The sequence below is a fragment of the Falco punctatus genome (genome assembly GCF_963210335.1).
Source record: "Falco punctatus genome assembly, chromosome: 9".
In the NCBI taxonomy this organism is placed as follows: domain Eukaryota; kingdom Metazoa; phylum Chordata; class Aves; order Falconiformes; family Falconidae; genus Falco; species Falco punctatus.
Window position 1 is genome coordinate 6,654,892 of NC_137589.1, and position 17,193 is coordinate 6,672,084.

Genomic DNA, 17,193 nt, shown 5'->3' on the forward strand with positions numbered 1-17,193 from the left:
CAGGCTGGCTGCCTAATGCATACATGATGTCACTACAAGTCGAACTTGCGGTACAAGCATTGTAAAGTTAATCTCTGGATGACCGTGACCATGAGCGATAAATGACCATTTTTCCAGGGATTCCCTGGTTTCTGTTGCTCCACATATGCGTGAGGGTGTCTAGAAGTTCTCTGGCAAATGAACAAAAACCCCATAGCGATAGCTGATGCCTCGAAGATGTCAGTAACAGTAGAACGTGCGGGTATGTGACAGTGCAAGCAGGATGACTGGGCACTTGGGAATGGTTGGAAGTTTATGAAGTGCTATTGAAAACTGCTGTTGAGATGTCATGCACACTATTTAATGAAAGGCTGTTTTTTAGAAAAAAAAAAAAATCTATAAAAACACTCTTTTGGCCCTATCTTGCTGAACTAGTAAAAAGTTAGAAACATTTGATGGCACCTCATTTGGACTTTGTAGCGTAATATTTATAATATGCAGTTGTATGTTACAAATTACTGCAAATATAAATCATGTTAATGTATTATTATCTATTTTCTTTTATGTATTCCTATGTGCCTGTTAAAGCTAGGCAATTGTTTAAGAGGGAATCGGCAACTTGATGTTTTAAAAAAATGTTTTTAATGTTTAAAATACAGCGATGGGAGCAACAAGACCAAGCTGTGTTACTACTATTGTTATATTTGCCTGCGATAGGATTCCTCCCCATTTTCAGTTACAAAACAGAGGTTTGGCTATTAGGCACTGAAATTGTTAAACTAGGAACAATCTATTGTTCAATATGGAGGGGAGGATAGGGCTGTTATATATTCAAATATAGTGTTTAGATTTTATTAGGGTTCAAAATCCTCCATTGGGATTTGGGGACCTGTTGTTCTGTGTGTTGCAGCAGTAAGGGGATGGATGTGCTTCCCACTCCAATTAGTTTGACTCTTCAAGAACCCCGATGCACTTTAATAATGATAATTTTGTATGCGGCGAACAATTTTTGAATGTCCACTTCAGAAAACCTAGGAAGTTTGCCCTGCATCAGGTACTGAAGGTAAATATTCCCGTTGTCCTCATGTGACACTATAGGTCCTTGAGCATCGTGAACATCTCAAATTTTGGCATTGTCTCTGCTGACACACCCCAAAATCAGAAATAGTTTAAAAGCTCACCTCAGATTTTTTCGAGTATGATATTCCCCTTTGTAGGTGGGAAGGGAGGGATGCCAGGGCTAATGACCACATGGTTAGGAGGTGGAAAAGTTGAAATATTTAACGAGAGGTGACACAACGGTACTTAACAGAAAAACGTGGGATTCACTTTTGGCAAAAACAACCTCTTCTGACATCGGTTTCATGAATCAGTGTTTCTGGCGCTGGTAAGTGAGCGCAGTAAGCGCGGAGCCTGCGCGGGCAGGGCGGGCGGAGCGGGGGGCGGGCGGTGCCGGACACGGGCGCGCCGGGCAGCGGGCAGCCCGGTGCAGGTGGGAGCGCGGCGCGGCCCCCGCCCCCCCAGCTCCGGCGGCTCGGCGTTCTGGACCCCGCCAGGCGGGGGGCGCCCGGTGCGCCGGCACCGCCGTGAGGGGGCTGCGCTCCGCGCTGCGGAGCGGCCGCGGGGGGCGGCTGCGCGGGGGGCAGGGTCACCTGGGGCGGCGTTAAGATCTAAGCCAAGGCACAAAATAAATAAAATAAAAATAATTTTTAAAAAGAGTGAAACGGCGTTCCGGTCGAGTGGGTCAAACCCGCGTGTGGCGGCGGGAGGGCGGCCGGACAGCGCAGCAACTCCCCCGGCCCTGTGACAGCTGAGCGGGGCTCCGCGGGCCATCTTTAATGTGGGCAGCGCGGGGAGCGCGCCGCACCTCACCGCTGCCTCGTTGAAACATTTCTTTTTAATTTTTTTTTTTTCTAATTACTGACCGTAATTACCTCCTGGGTCCGCGGGAGGGAGGTGACAGGAGGAGGTGTGTGGGCGGCGCGTGCTCGCTGCCCGTACCCAAGATGGCGGCCAAGGCGCCCGGCCGGGCGGCGCCGCTCGGTACCGTGAGCTGCCGAACCGGGCCGCGGGGCCGCCAGGGCCCCGCCGCCGCCGCCGCCGCCTCGCCCGGGCTCCCCGCGCCCCGCCGCCGCCTCGCCCGGGCTCCCCGCCGCCGCCGGCCCGCCCCCGCCGGCCGCTTAGCCAATGGCGGCACGCGGGCGGGGCGGGGCGGTGGCGCGCGGGTGGGTCGCTCGAGCCGTGGCCGGCGGCTCAGTCGCGGCTGGGTCGGGCGGAGAGGCGACGCTCGGGCAGCGCAGCGGGGCTCCGCCGCGGCCGGGCGGGGAAGCCATGCCCACCCTCAGGTAACGCCGAGCCCCGGCGCGCGGCTGCCCGCAGCCCGGCCCGGCGCCCCGGGGGAAAGGGGCGAGCGGGGGGTGATGCGCTCCCGCCGGTGGGGCGGGGGCTCTCGGTACGCCGCCGGCGCTCGGCTCTTCCCTCCTTCCCCAGCCGTGTGGTAAGGCTGCGGGGTAGCACGGCTTCGTCCCCTCCCTCCGCCGCCGCTCGGCTTTGCGGCTGCCCGCCCGCTGCGCGCCCACGGGGCGAGCGGGCTCCCTCCCTCCCTCCCCGGCCCCTCAGCCCGGCGGGGGCCGCCCGGAGTTTATTTCTGGCGGGCAGGTGGGCGACCCGGTCCTGCCCGGGCGGGAGCGCTGAGGCGCGGGGCGGCGGCCGGGGGTTCCGTGAGGGGTCGTCGCTCGGCGGCGGTGCTGCCGTCGGAGGTGGCGGCGGGGCGCGGGCGGGCAGCCCCCGCTGCGGGGTCCCGGCGCTCCGGCGGCCGCCCGGGAGCCTTGCAGCGGCGTGGCCTGACTGGGACTTCATGTGAAATGCGCCCGCAGTGCTGAGGAGCAGGGTGGTAAGAACAGGTGAGGCTCTGAGCAGTCTGGCGGGACTGCGGCGGGGCCAGTTTGTCAGGGACAGCCGCGGAGTGGCGAACCCCTAGCTTTTAGCGAAAGGAGTTCTTATGACCAGTTTGCCCTCCTAAAACACCCCATCTTAAGATGGAGTGGCCGCGTAAAGTGAGCAGGTAACCTACGTTACGCAGTTACTTTGATGGGTCCCTCAGCTGCCAGAGAAACGCCTAAACCCGCCGGCTCGGAGCGCAGCGATGGCTCCAGGCAGCGCTGCCATCTCCCCTCGCCCTCAGCGCGCCCTGTGTCAGGTGTTGGCTGGTTCTGGTGACCCTTTGAGATGGCAGTGCGTTTCACTGCGGGAGCATGTGGAGCCGGCACCGCTGCGTGAGGAGCTGGGGGTGCTGGAACAGTTCTTTGTTTTTTCCGGGCAGCTGCCTTTCTTACGTAAGGCCAAGGCTTTCAGGCTCGGCATCGAGGCTGGAACCTGTGAGTGTGTCACGCTAGAAGGCTATGAAAGTTTTATAATGAATGGAGTCTTCACGGAAGATACTCCTCTAAGTCAGCGTGTAAACGTGTAACCCCTTAGCCAAATACTTACCTTTACTTAAGACCTAGGTAAGGAAAATGCGTGAGGAGCCCTGCCGGCTACTCGCGTGTTTAAGGTCTGTCAGCCTGCTGAAGTCATTCGCTGACGAGTGATGCGAGGGAAATTGGCTGAACCCTCGAATCGTGGAGTAATAGTTCGGAGGTACTTTGTGTCAGACAAGTTATGGTTAACAGTAAATGCTATCTTACTCATGTCGCATAGGTGCGTGGGATGAGAGACTAGTGTTCTTAGTGGAGAGGTTATGGCTATTTGAATGCCATGGGTCTGGTACTATTCCTATTAACTACGTGTATAAAAGATTTCTGATAATTAAAATTTTGTGTTCTGTGGAGTTTAACTGTGTTTCTTTGTGGCTGAAATTAATATACTGAACAGGCTTAGGACATGCCTTGTTTGGCCTTACTCTTAAGGGCATAATCAAACCCTATAAAAATACTAACATTTTAGATTACGAAACCATGTCATATATTTGTAAATGGAAGACTAGGCATACAGCAGACTGCCATGCAATTGGGACACCAAAATGCCCCAGTCGTGTTTTATTAAGTCTTTCTGACTGTAAAATGTCTTCTCACAAGAACTTGGTGTTAAGTGTACGTTACAGCTGCACAGCAGTATGAGGCTATTACACAGCAATAAGAGAGGTGAAATTTTCGACTTGGCTTCCTTCACTATTAGTCACTGTTATGTAGTTCAGAAAAATTTTCAGCAATTAACAGGAAAAAAATGATGTGGTTTTTATGAAATAATGGATTTATATATTTTTTTTTTCAGCAAGACTTGCCAGTATCCAAAGGCTCAAAATATTCCTCTGTCTTTGTGCCAGTAACTAATAACATGCTTTCACTGATATTTTGATGTTACCCTTCCACTGAAGGGCACAGCAGCATGGGATGTTGACAATATTGTGTGATAGCTAGATGCAGCACTGCTGATGTTCAGCCACCAACTTGAAACAGGACCATATTTTTAAAAATGCCTGCAACAGTAGAGCATTAGTAATGTATAACCATGACAGTGGACACAGCTTTCCAGATCATCCAGGTACAGTTGATTTGTTGACTACTTAAAAATGATTGAAGGGTAGTTCAGTACAGGTGTGGGGGTTTTGTTTTGTTTTCATCCAGTTTGGTTTTAATTTCATTACTTCTGCAAGTTTTGGTGAGAGTCATATGTGAAAGACTGGCTATTTGTGAAAAAACAATAATCTTGGAAATCTCCAAACAAAATGCCATAATTAGCAGGTGAAGATTTATTTATATTTAATGAATTACATGGCTTCAACTTGTAATTACAACTTGCTCTTCATCTAGTCTGAAGTTAAATGACAAGCTCATAAAATATATTTCTTGTTGTCAAGAGTTTAGATTGCAAATGTGATGTATATCCAAGCTTTCTGTCAAGTAAGGCGTCATCGTTGCTGATTTGCCTGCTAGGTGGACAGCTTATTTCTGTGTCCAAACAAGTTTGAGATTTGCATGAGCATCATATTCTTATTTAGTACTTATATATGAACAGTATATATACTTTTTATGTACTGTATATGCATGTGCACATATATACACACATATACACAGTGACTGTGTAGAGTCAATTATATGCCCTTAATTTGTGGAGGTGCAGGAGCTGTCACTTGGCTCTTTAAGAGCTGAGCCAAATATTCTTTTGTAGTAGGTTTGTTGAGTTAAGCAAGAACATCCTTCTGGGATGATTAGATGCCAGAACTCCTGTGGAGGAGAAGGGACAGGGGAGAGTCAGAGAGGCAGTGGAGTACAGAGGTGTTTGCTCTGTGTCTCTTGCAAAGATGTATTTCCCAGATAACCTATGTATTATGAAATCTCACATTTCAGGAAACTATTTGTGCTTCCTCACGATGTTTTACGTCTAGTTGGTTGGAAGTAATCCATGAAATTTTAATCAGTGCAGGTGTCCAGCATGACTGAACAGCAAACATGAGGCCAGTAAGGTTCATATGCAATGCTGAAAGTGTTAAACTTGGTGAGAGTGTAGCAGTTTAATATCTCAGTTTCTTGCTCTAGAGACTTACAAATTTAGAATTCTCCAGGATCCTAAATATTACGTTTAATTCTATGCTTTTACAATATGTGGCTTTACAGACTATATGTGATTTTTTCTTTAAATTTTTACAGAGGAACAAACTGTAGCCAAGTAACTGCCATAGCTCATGTTGTGCTCCAAAAAAAGTCAGTAGTGTAACAGTGCAGGTACTTGGCAGCCTCTCAAGAAGATGTGCTGCACTGAAGTGTAGCCAGTGTTGGGTTAATCAGGTTGAAGATGCTAAGGGTTTACACAGTCACATCTTAAAAACTAGAAACACTGGACTATCCAGATTGTGGTGCGCAAAGCTTGTGTTAGAAATCACTGATCATAGTGGTGATCTTAAATGACTGCTTAAACTTGTGGAATTTTAAAAATATTTGGCTTGGTTGGAAAAGTCTAAAAAATCTCTTGCCATTTTGCTCGGAAAGGTATTTTTACCAAATGCGGAGTTAGTTAAGGAATGACACAACTATGATCTCCAGTACAAATGGAGTGTATGGATTTTTCTCCCTTTTTGCCAGTGGCATTTTAATATCTGGTTTTAAGCATGGAAGTTCTAGTAGCTCGGGACTTACTTAATTCAAGCATCTAGCTGAAACAGAAACGTAGAAATACAGGTTAATTGTAAACAAAAGGCAAGCTATTAGTAGTATATATTAGCTCATGTATTTAGATTATTTGCAAAAGTATGTTGAGTGTTATAACCTGTGTACTTCATAGAAATCAAACAGTTGATGTACTCAAAGTTTTATTTGATTGAAAAGCTGTCAAGCTGTGCTATCCTACACTTATTTGTGAGAAACAACTATGCTGAATTGGGAAGACTTTGCCCAGAAGTTTTGGGGGAATATTTCTGAACATACATTTACTAGTCTAGTGATAGCTACCTTGGCTTCTAAAGCTTCCCATCCCAGATGGCACCCTACTTGAACGAGGGTGATTACAGAATACTGAGGGACAAAGAAGGCTTGGGGATGGAAGAGGACCTGTATGTGATATAAAGAGCTGCCTGGATTAAAGGGCACTGAAAGTTCTAGTTCCTGTTGCTGCTGACATGTTAGGAGTTTGTATGCATGTTACTGGCTTGATGGAGCTTCTCTGCACGCTAAACCAGTACAAAGTTGCCCTTGTGCTGCTTCAGGTTTGTTAACCAGTATGTTCTGCAGCCCGCAGCTTGTTAATTGTTTGGTAGTTTCTGTGTTGCTTTTCTGTTGAACAAGGTAGCTTCCTCATAGGTAGTAACCTCAACGTGTCAGCTGTATTTCAGAGAGGTTTTTGAAGTACAGCTGCTGTTTTCTGGCACGCTGTACACTTAAGTGCTGATACTTGTCTTACAGAAGTTATCCATGATAGGCATTTTTTTCCCTTAAGTGCAGGTGTAAAATTACTGATATGTAGAACTTCACAGTATGTGCACGTCAGCTAAACATCAAGTACAGGAGCATGTCATTTGGGACAAACCTGTGTTCAGCACTTTTAACATTCTGACTTGTTCATTCATTGTCCTGCAATACAACCAAACCCATACTTAGTTTTTAAAATGGAGGGAATGTCCTGTCCTGGGGCTCCAGCTACAGTTCCCCTTATCCTTATGTTGTCTTTACTGTCATCTGTCTCTCAGTCTTCTTCTAGCTAGATAGAACTTACGGTTATGCTGTCTAGAAGAACTGGTACTTCTTTTCACACTGACAAAAGTGTGTAGTGAGTCTTACAGTTTTTTACAAATGTTGCTTATTTTAGTTAAAGCAAGCTGGGTTTCTGGCTCCATCCTCAAAAAGCAGTGCCTTCCACCTTTCACATCCAGTGGTATGGGCTGTAAAGGCCCAACTGTAAAGCTACAACAAAAAATAGGATACTTAAAACATGGTTTGCTGTCTCTCAATATCAAGGTTATTAATCATGTTTTCCACGTATTCTTCTCCGGACTTCAGAACTTAGCATTTAACTGAGGCTAATGTGGCATCGCAGGGAGGGAGAAGTTACATTTGGCAAGTCGCTTCAAATTTGAGTATTTTTTAGCTAGGAGTTTTTCATAGCAGTTGCGAGAGGAAGTAAGTGAATGAGTCTCCAACCTCTGTTGGACACAATTAATGAGATTGTTCCTGTATCCTCTCCTTTCTGCTTTGTGTTCTTTTTTTCTTATCCTGCTGAGTAGAAATTAAGGAAATCTGTCATTTAGCAGACAGATACCGAGTTTCTAAAACATTTATCTTGCTTTAAGTGGGCCAGAACAGTTGGAAACTCACTCACTGTGAGATTCAGCTGCCACTGTTCTGCAGCTTTGGATAAACTGCAGTTAAACTTTGGATCCAAGTGCAGTGTAACAGTAGTACTTTTGAGGGGATGAAGAGACAGGGAATATGCTTTCTCTGCAAATACTTGATAGAGACATAGAAAAGAGGAAGGCGTATTTGGTGGTCATACTGAAGCTACCTTTGGTGGCTAGAGCAGGGGCTTGCCTTGCCAGTTGGAGGCAGCAGGTGTTAGCTTAGGAAGGAATGTGATGGGTTTAGATAGGTTTTAGGCAGCCTTCAACAACAGCTGCATTCACTCCTACTTGACACTAGGCCACCTAACTAATCCTTTGGTATCACTGCATTATCACCCAAGCACATGCTGTTCAGGAAAAAGTAACACATGGTTTCTGAATGAATCTGAAAAAGACCTTAAAGCTAGCTCTTCCAGCTGTTTACAGTATCTCTGATGTCTGGTTTTTATGTGACAAAAGTAATGGCAATGAATTTCAAATTTATTAACGAGTACATACATTATTATCAGTAGGTGGCTATGCTGTTTAAGGTGGCTGAGAATGCAGAATCCATAGTCACTTATTTTCAATTTACTGAAACAGACTTATGTTGTTAATTATTGGTCAGTAGCAGAGTAAACCCAGCAACTAAGTCTGTTCAGTGAAATTCTTATAACCTGGTCTGATACTCCCCCTGTCTAAAATCTGGTATTACAACTTGAATGCAATCCTTTAAAACTACAGAATGTGGCATGGAGCTCTAATTCTTTATCCGAGTGAATGATAGCTTACAGAATATATACCTTTATATGTTCCTGACTGCTTGCAGTCTGTATATTGACCAAAGAAGATTATTGTAGAATGATACTTCACTTGAATTTGACTCTCTGTCTATTATATGCCAGGCCTACATGTGACTGCTGCGCTGGGCAAAATGTGTATCTTTTTTGTTCATTAGCTGTATTCAAGGAAACATCATCTTCTTAATAAAAAAAAGTCTGCAATGTATTATATTGGGAACAATAAACTAATACTAAGCTAACTTGAAATAATTGATTCTCTTACAGTGAAAATGTCCTCTTTGGAATGGGAAATCCTCTGCTTGATATCTGTGCAGTTGTGGACAAAGACTTCCTTGACAAGTAAGTCTTGATTTATTTTTTTTTTAATGTCAGTTTTGTTTCCAATGTGACGCCTACAAATAAACGGAAGACTACCTGCTGGTGTAATGCTGAGTTGGTGCTGATCTTAGTGGGATACTGGCCTTATGCTGAAAGAAGCCAACATTGTATCAAGTCGTTTGATTGTTCTAGCTGTATGAAGCTGTGGTGGCAGTGTCAATGTTTTAATGTGGCTTTGGTATTTATTGTTTTCTAGCAATTATTTATTCTAGTCTCTTCATGCTGTCTTTGCTAGCCTTTAATTGGAAGCAATCATCAGTGTCAGCGAGATGTAGGTAGCTCTTGTATGAATATTTATGTGCTACTTTTGATGTACTGTTACAGCGCTCTTTTTCTTTAGTGATGACTTTGGGGCAAATAAGCCATTTCTGTAACACATCAAGGGAAGTTCCCCTTTTTTGTAATAATCCAATTTATCAGTCAAGAACAGGACCACTTCTTATCATGTGGTCTGTTATCTTGCTTAAGCCTGGTGGTTATGCTACAGTCCATACAACCGTATCGCTAATTCCTGTTGGCATTAAACTTACTTGTTCCCGAAGCAGCTTAGATGTGTCTTTTCAAGAGGTGTAAAATATAGTTGCTCTTTTAAATCCTTCTGCATGAGCTCACTTTCTTGCAGTTTTTGCTGCTTTGTTTCTCTTGCTTGCAAGTGATCAGTAAATTGATTTCATTTCAGAGTGCTCACAATTCTTTGTTTAATTCTTGAAGTGTTATTTTTTCTATAATCATTCTATTAGTTATTAAGGGGAATGCTAAATCAAGAATAAGTTTCACGTCGCCAAATAACAGGTGCAGAGTTTTTATTTGTGAATGTGTACTGTCAGCCACAAATATTTTGTTCTGAAACTTCTAATAATAGCAATAATTTGTTTTGTGGTGGATGTTTTATCTGAAGGTGTGTTTTAAATCAGAGCCTGAATATTAGAGGTTGGAGGCAAAAGACAAGGAGGCAATGGAGTATATCCATCTCAAACTTCTGTAACTACGAACACTCAAGGCATAGACTCAATTTCTGAAAGAGTAAATTATTCTGATAAATTCTCTGCCTAATGTTTCTACTGAAATAACTTGAAAACCAGACTCTGAACATAAGTAATGCCCCCAACCCAACAGTACCCTCCAATTAATTCTTATATATGCTTCTCATAAAAGAGGTGGTGGAATCTCTATTGCAGCAGTGAAATCCTGTAGGAGGGCATCACACTTTTCACTGGACCTGATGTGCTCTGCAGAATGTAGTTTAATTAAAAAATGAGAAGTCTTATGTACTCAGACTTGAGTCCTGTCAGACAAGTTAAATGATCTCCTGGAACAGCATATGCTCTGTGAGCATTTCTTTACTGCCAAAATGCCTTTGTGGAGTGTTGCGTTATTTAAAGCAATAAACAGTCCTCCAACAACAGTTTCACAAAGGACCTGCTGATGGTGTGATAGCTCTGGTAATAACGTCAAAACTGAGAAGATGGTTTGTCTACCGTCGTCACGGGTACCTGACTTTATTTCTAGCTCTGTATTAGTGAGTGTATTCATAGTATTCCATTTAACAGACAAGCACGTTTCTACTCTTAAGTCCAACTTTGCAATACTTACTGAAATGAGTATCGAATCCCACGCTTACTCAGGTTGTGAAGGGAGACAAAATAGCAAACCTAGCTGCAAAACAACTATTAGAATAAAGTTATCTATTCAAATGCTGTAGAGAGGTGCAAGAACATAGATATTTCAGGACTGTGAAGCATTTGACAGAGAAATTGTCAATCATACCAGCCTAGTCTCTGTGTTTTTTCTTGTCAAACAAGATGTGCATTCATCTCTAGCAACGTAGTGTCAGCGCTTGGTAACTTGGCAGTGATCAAATAACTCTGGAGCCTGTGTCTCACCTCTTCGAGTGGATGGGCATGTTTAATGGGGCCATCAGGCCTGCTGGGCTCTGACTTGAGAAGGTAGCTTTGTAAAATGAAGAAAGAGTTGAGGTGAAAACCCAAAGAGTTTTATACATGTAATTTTTTTCCACTGTTTCTGTTAGTTTGCCGTCCTCTCTTCTATAACCGATTTTAAGAATAAAAACCTTTGTTCAGAATAGAGGACTTAATGTTGCAAGTTTAATCAATATATATTGTTAGTGAAATGAGAGTATTAACATGAGTGCTGTAACCAGATCACTTTAGTAACTTCTATTAAGAAAATGCAAATGGAAGCAGCGTAAGATTGTGTAGGAAGTCTCAGGTGGTCCTTTTAACAATGTTTAAATGGCATACAATCCATATTATAAATAAATCTGAAAACAAATACGTAATGCAGTCCTACCCCAGGCAGATTTGGAACGCCTTGCTGTCATGTAATACTGATTTGAGGAAATGAGCAGTGTTGGAGGGTTGGGTGGGTATTTTTGGCTTGGATTGTTAGCACTGTCACCTTTCTATTAAGGTGTATTTTTGTTTAATCTGGGCTCTGAAGTCTTTTGGTCTGTTGGGAAGTTTTGGAAAGCTTTAAGTCTTTCCTAGACTATTGCTAGGAGAGGTGGTCTTAATTTGTATCACAACAGAACTCCACTGTGCCCATCTGAGCTTTTCAGACCATGTTAGCAGTCTGGCATTACCTGAGCCAGAGAAGCTTTGGTCTCTGTCAGGTAGTTATGTTTTCGGGGTCTCATTTCTTATCTCTCTTCAGGGAGACAATGTGAAAAAGTGTTAGCAGTGTTGATGGCACTGTTGAAAGCTGGTGATACCCAAACCCGCTTCAGTTTCTGTACACAGAGTTGGAGAGCAGTCTTGAAGTAAATCTAATCCATTGCATGACCTTGGATTTTTCTGAATATCTGCATGAAAGAAATACCTGAAATGCCTTTTTTTGTGTGTGTGTGTCTCCTTTTAATTTGCCTAACAGTATTTATTTTTGGTTTTTGTTTAATTTTTCTAACATACAGATACTTGCTCAAAGAGCAGCTTTTTATGGGTGGGAGGGGAAAGAATAGAGAAAGGATTGATGCTTTGTGGGTGAATTGCTAACTATAGCTATGCTAATCTGTGAAAGTAACTTTGCTAACAGGTATTCATTAAAGCTTGTGGTGTAATCTGTTCTATCTGTGGCATTTAACAGAAATATTCCTTTACCTACAGAGTCTGTAACAGGAATTTAAGAATAACTTTGTCTGCACTATGAATATTAAACTCTAATAAGGTGGCCAAAGAAACTTGGATTATTATAGTTATGATGTTTTAGGACTCCACAGAAACTCAGTACTGCTGACTCCTATAAATATTCCAGTGTCCTGCTGTTAAAAGTTGGGAGATGGCATCAGTTTCAGTGCTCCCCCTAGAGCACTCTGTTTTGCAAATACTTCGTTTTTGACAATTATCTAACTATAGTTAATTTTTAGGCTGTAGAGATCTGGTCATGACTCGTCACCTTAAGCGCACATCTGGTGGTTGAGAAGTGTGTGTTCACAGAATGGATAAATCTCTTGCTGTTGTCCAGCAATTGGGTCTATGACTGCATGACTTGAGGGGGTGGAGAGAATCATTATTGACAAATTGATGTTGACAGTTATTATGCTAGTCTTGGAACTTCTATATATGTGAAAACCTTGTGTCCTCCCTAATTAGCTAGTGGGAAGGTGAGGAAAGTATTTGTAATTGCCTGCACCTGTATAATCATGTGAAGATCTTTCAGCCCATGCTCTTAAAACTGAGTGGTGTATAGGGCAAATTATGATATATGTCCTCTTAATCACATTAAAGTTAAGGATGCTTATTGCTTTATTTCACTTTTTTTCTGGGCTTTTGACCAGAGCCATGATCTTATGAAGTGCGGTGTGTTTACTAGTCTGGATGCCAAATTCCATTATATTTGTCACCTCTAGACTGATTTATTTGTTATTTTTAAATCACCGTCACTGTCCAGGATTACAACTTGCTTTTTGATTACTTGCTGGTTGTTGAAGCAGCCAAGTCTTGCACACACACACACCCCCCCACACACACACACCCACACACACCCCCACCCACCCACCCCCAGCTTGTGTGGTTGGATTTTGCGGTTTGTTTGGTTTGGGGTTTTTTTGTCTTTTCTTTCCTGCTCTCCATAAAATCAGGGTCTGTGGCAGTCTTTGCACAAGCTTATTGAAGGTGTTTAGTGAAATTCTGTAGTATTTAGTAGCTTTCATTCCCTGGATCGTCTGCTCCTTAGTTCTCTGCCCTGCTTTCTCAGTGACACTTATAAATACAAACTGTTTGTAAACCAAGAAATCAAGAAATGGGTTTATATTCTTTTTACTCTTCACTGGAAAAACAGATTTGAAGAAATAGTAGAGGAAGAATGAATAGGGTCTTCAAAGTGTGTTAATGTGTGAAAAGAGAATACCAGCGCACTGAGGGAAGAGATGTTGTCATTTTAATCTGTAATTTCACAAATACGGATACAGATCTCCTGCAGTGTGCTACCAACTTATCTGCAGCATTGAAAGTGGTTGGGTCATTACTGAAGATCCCAAGATGCCTGGGCATTCTCTGCCTTTCTTCACTGCAGAATACTTTTGGAGGGTGGAGGGTAATGGATTAGTTAAGCACAAACTTTACTAATAGAGCAATAGTGACACCTGGTAAATTAAATTTCCTTGTGTGAGGCTGCTTTAGTGCTTGCTGTGATGCAAGTGAAGATGATGTACATATTTGATATTTTTTTGTCCACCCTTGTGAGAATTCATATGATAAATGAGGAAGAGGTTTGAGAAGCAGCTGAAATGAAAAACAACTGCTTGTTTGCATTAAATTTAGGTTGGTCTGTATAGCTGTGCTTTTAGCCATTCTACCATGTGTTATTCTCAGCATTTTCAGTTTATCTTTGCTTGTGTCTAACACAAGCCTTTGTAACTCTGCATAGCAAAAAAAAAAAAAAAAAAAAAAAAAAAAAAACAAAAACCAAAAAACCCCCCAAAACCAAAACAAAACCCCAAAGCACCACTCATGCCATTAGCTCTTATAAGGCAGCTAAGGCTTTGAACAGTTTTTACATAATCGGAAATGGTTTCTTGTCTGTTCATCAAACTTGGGTTTCAACACAGTCTTAAGGCTTTAGTGCAAAGCAAGCCCTTCCCCAAAACCATGTGCTGGAGTGAGCTTGAAAACTGAGAAAGACAAGTGGCTATTTTTTATTGGGGGGCTTCAGAATCAAAGAATGCCCAAGCCGCAGGTATGGACTTTGCTGCCAGATTGAAGAGGGGGATCACCCCTAACTTACATATTTTTCAGTTTCACTAATGTGTTTACTTTGACTCTGTGTGCTTCATCAGCCCTTTGGGACAGGTTAATAGTTTTTCGTATTTCTTCAACTTGGGGATTGCATTACCTGTTGGTACAATGCTGAATGTATGAAAAGTACATAGTAATAATTTTAAAACTTGTCCCTGAATATTTACACTTCTTTTGTTGTTTGTTTTTTAGAAGAGAGCTTGCTGTATGATATCATGTATCCAACAGTAATCCTTGTGAAAGATTGCTTATAAAAGTATCTCTTGCACAGGCTTATTTGGCAGAGAAGCTGAAAGCCTGAGGGTTTCATTATTACCTTGTGTTTTTGAGCTGTACCTGTAGAATTCAATTTAGCTTATCTCGGAGTCTGAACATAGAACATTGCTGAAACTGTTCAGCCAAATTGCATCATCTGACTGCTGGTAAATTAGAAAAACTTCAGTGTTTGCTTGGAAAAAACTTAGGGCTAATGATGGCTGTCTTAAAGGTCCTCTCGGTACTAGTGTACCTACGAATTTGGTAGCATTCCTGACAACATAATTAGAGCTTTCTACAAACCTGATTATTTCTTCTAGTGTGTTTAGTTAAATTGTGTAGTTTAAATGAGTAAAGGTTTAGTGAAGCTCAATTTGGAAAAGGCAATTTAAAAAATCTACCTATTGAATGACAGTTTTGCATGAGGAGCTGTGATGTTCTCAGGGTATGCTGAGTTTGAGCAATGATTATAGGAGAGTTTGCAACTACTTACTTGCCTGTAAAATAGGACCCAAGATGTTCATAAATAGGAAATATACCACTCCTTGTTATCTCTTCTCTTTATTGTGGGTTTTCACTTTCTTAAATGCTTGCCTAGTAATCATAACTTCATTTTTTTTAGTTTTTCCACTTCAGAAAACTTGCTAATTTAATACATGTTAATAGGACATGTCTAGTTATTGGGTTGTTTTCTATAGAGTAACCTTGAGACACATGACAGACTGACACACAGAGAGCTTATTTTGTATTTTCTCTTCACTACCAAGTACCAATTTGTTTAATGCAGCTTTGGGTGTTGCATTACAAGGCAAATGATGAGATACTGGGTTCCATTTGCCTTTTCAATGCAAACAAGGAACTCAGAGCTCTATGAATTAAGTAAGTGCCTCTTTTTAACTAGGCAATAATATTAAAGGAAAAGACCCTTGCTGAAGATGTCTTTGGTGGAAAAAGCTGGGTTTATCAGTAGAGAACTGGAATCAATCCAAAACTAGATGGTAAAACTTTGTGTTTGGAAGTGGTGCTTGCTGTTTGTATTGAAAAACTTGTCATCTTAGAGTTTCCTGAGTGTACAATTACAAGATTGGTTTTTACTTAAGATACAGTATATAAAAATGGTGATTCATGTTTTGGGTATGGTTGCAGGTGTTCTCTTTAATTACAAGATAATAAGATGCAATCTTAATATTGTTTTCCATTCCCGTGCTGCTTTTCCAAACCAAAATTCCCATCAGCATAGGAAAGGCTTGAGTTTTTTTTTCCTAGCTACTATAGTAATACAGTGAAACAGTTTGATCACTCACGCATTGAAGAATAGAAAAGTCCAGTCAAACAAATTGTTTGTTATGTTCTCAGGTGTTGGGTTTTTTTACTGTAGATGAAATTGATTTGTTATCTCTTGGAAAAGATGGCCTTTTAATGATAGCTTTTCTGAAGTGGTTGGAATACCTTCAGCTTTTTAAAAACTTCAGTTTTAAAAAATTAGGTATTTAAGAAAATTACAATGCTCATTCTTACTTGATAGTTTTTGCTTCATTCAGGTCAGGCAATTTGCAATTCAGTGGCTTTTCTTCGGAAGTTAGGTGTATCAAGATGACAGCGATTCTGTCCTTCCTTTTGAAATTAAATGCTACCTTTTAACATTTCTTTTTAGTAACTTGCTGTTCCTGAACAATGTGCAAGGACCACGTCAGTGTTACTGTTACCTGTGACTGAAGTTTTGAGGTGGTTGTGCTTCTGTAAATCCCTGGTACTGTGTCACCTAACCACGTCCAGGCCTGCTCTGTGCTTTGCCTCTTCTTGTCTTGTTCCTTTCTGGAGTGTTGGACCTGTGGCCTCTGCTGTAGCCACAGGGAGAGGGTGGAGGCAGCCTGTCTTCCTCTTAATTACTGGTGTTCTTGTTTTGGCTTAGTCAAGGGCTGGAGAAGAGGAAACCAGCTGTCTGAGTGCTATTTCACTTTATTTTTGTCAGGGCAAACCCATCAATACTCCAAGTTACTGGAGACCAAGTCTGTGCTGTAGACTTCAGGATGTCCTGAAGCCTGTAGTGCCCTGACAAGTTCAGTTTAAATGCAGAGCTGGAGACAAAGATCTTTAATTTCACAAATCCTTGATTCCCTTCTTTAATAGCATAAAATAATATTTCAGTGAGTGTTGTGTGGTGTGGTTGTTTTTTTTTTTAATTAGCATGGGATTCAATTACGAGTTCATCATCATGGTGTAGATGTCTGTGCTGTGTGTCCTGCTAGCTATTACTCTGAACCTGTGACAAAGTCTATAAAGCAATGCTATATCTTTTAAGACAACTCAAATATTGCACTCGGAAAAGCTCTGTTGCTTTGCAAGTTACATGAAATAAAATAACATGTAGATTATCTTCATTTTTTTTAGTTCTACTTTAAACTTGTGTGTTTATGTCTGTCTTACTACATGAAGACAAGGGAGCTATGGCTAAACAATTTTTGGTGATTATTTTTCTGGCTTACTCCACTGATTTTAATTTTTTTTTTCTTGCATTTATTTCCTTGTTGTGAAGTGACAGCAAAAGTGATTAAGTTTCAGCGTGAGTATCTGAGATGCATTTGATAAAATCTAAAGGGGAGAATACGACTGCCTAGTATGACAAGCTGTAACAAGTGCACAGTAGCAAGAAGTTATAGAAACACAAATATTACCACAGATGTTTTTTCAACCCTTGTATTGTTGAGGCTAGTTATTT

The 17,193-nt window shown here is 42.0% G+C and overlaps 1 protein-coding gene across 2 annotated transcripts in view; it reads left to right on the forward strand.

Annotated features, from left to right (window-relative positions):
• The window catches only part of ADK (adenosine kinase), a 291,562-nt gene that overhangs the window by 6,465 nt on the left and 267,904 nt on the right, over window positions 1-17,193 (forward strand). Inside the window, exons 1-2 of one of the 2 annotated variants that reach the window (XM_080403195.1) lie at window positions 2,183-2,324; window positions 8,854-8,928. In XM_080403195.1, the coding sequence (XP_080259321.1) occupies window positions 2,311-2,324; window positions 8,854-8,928 (89 nt within the window). In that variant the 5' untranslated portion in view covers window positions 2,183-2,310. Of the gene's footprint in view, window positions 1-2,182; window positions 2,325-8,853; window positions 8,929-17,193 lie in introns of those variants that run through there. The other variant, XM_080403196.1, reaches the window with a different exon arrangement.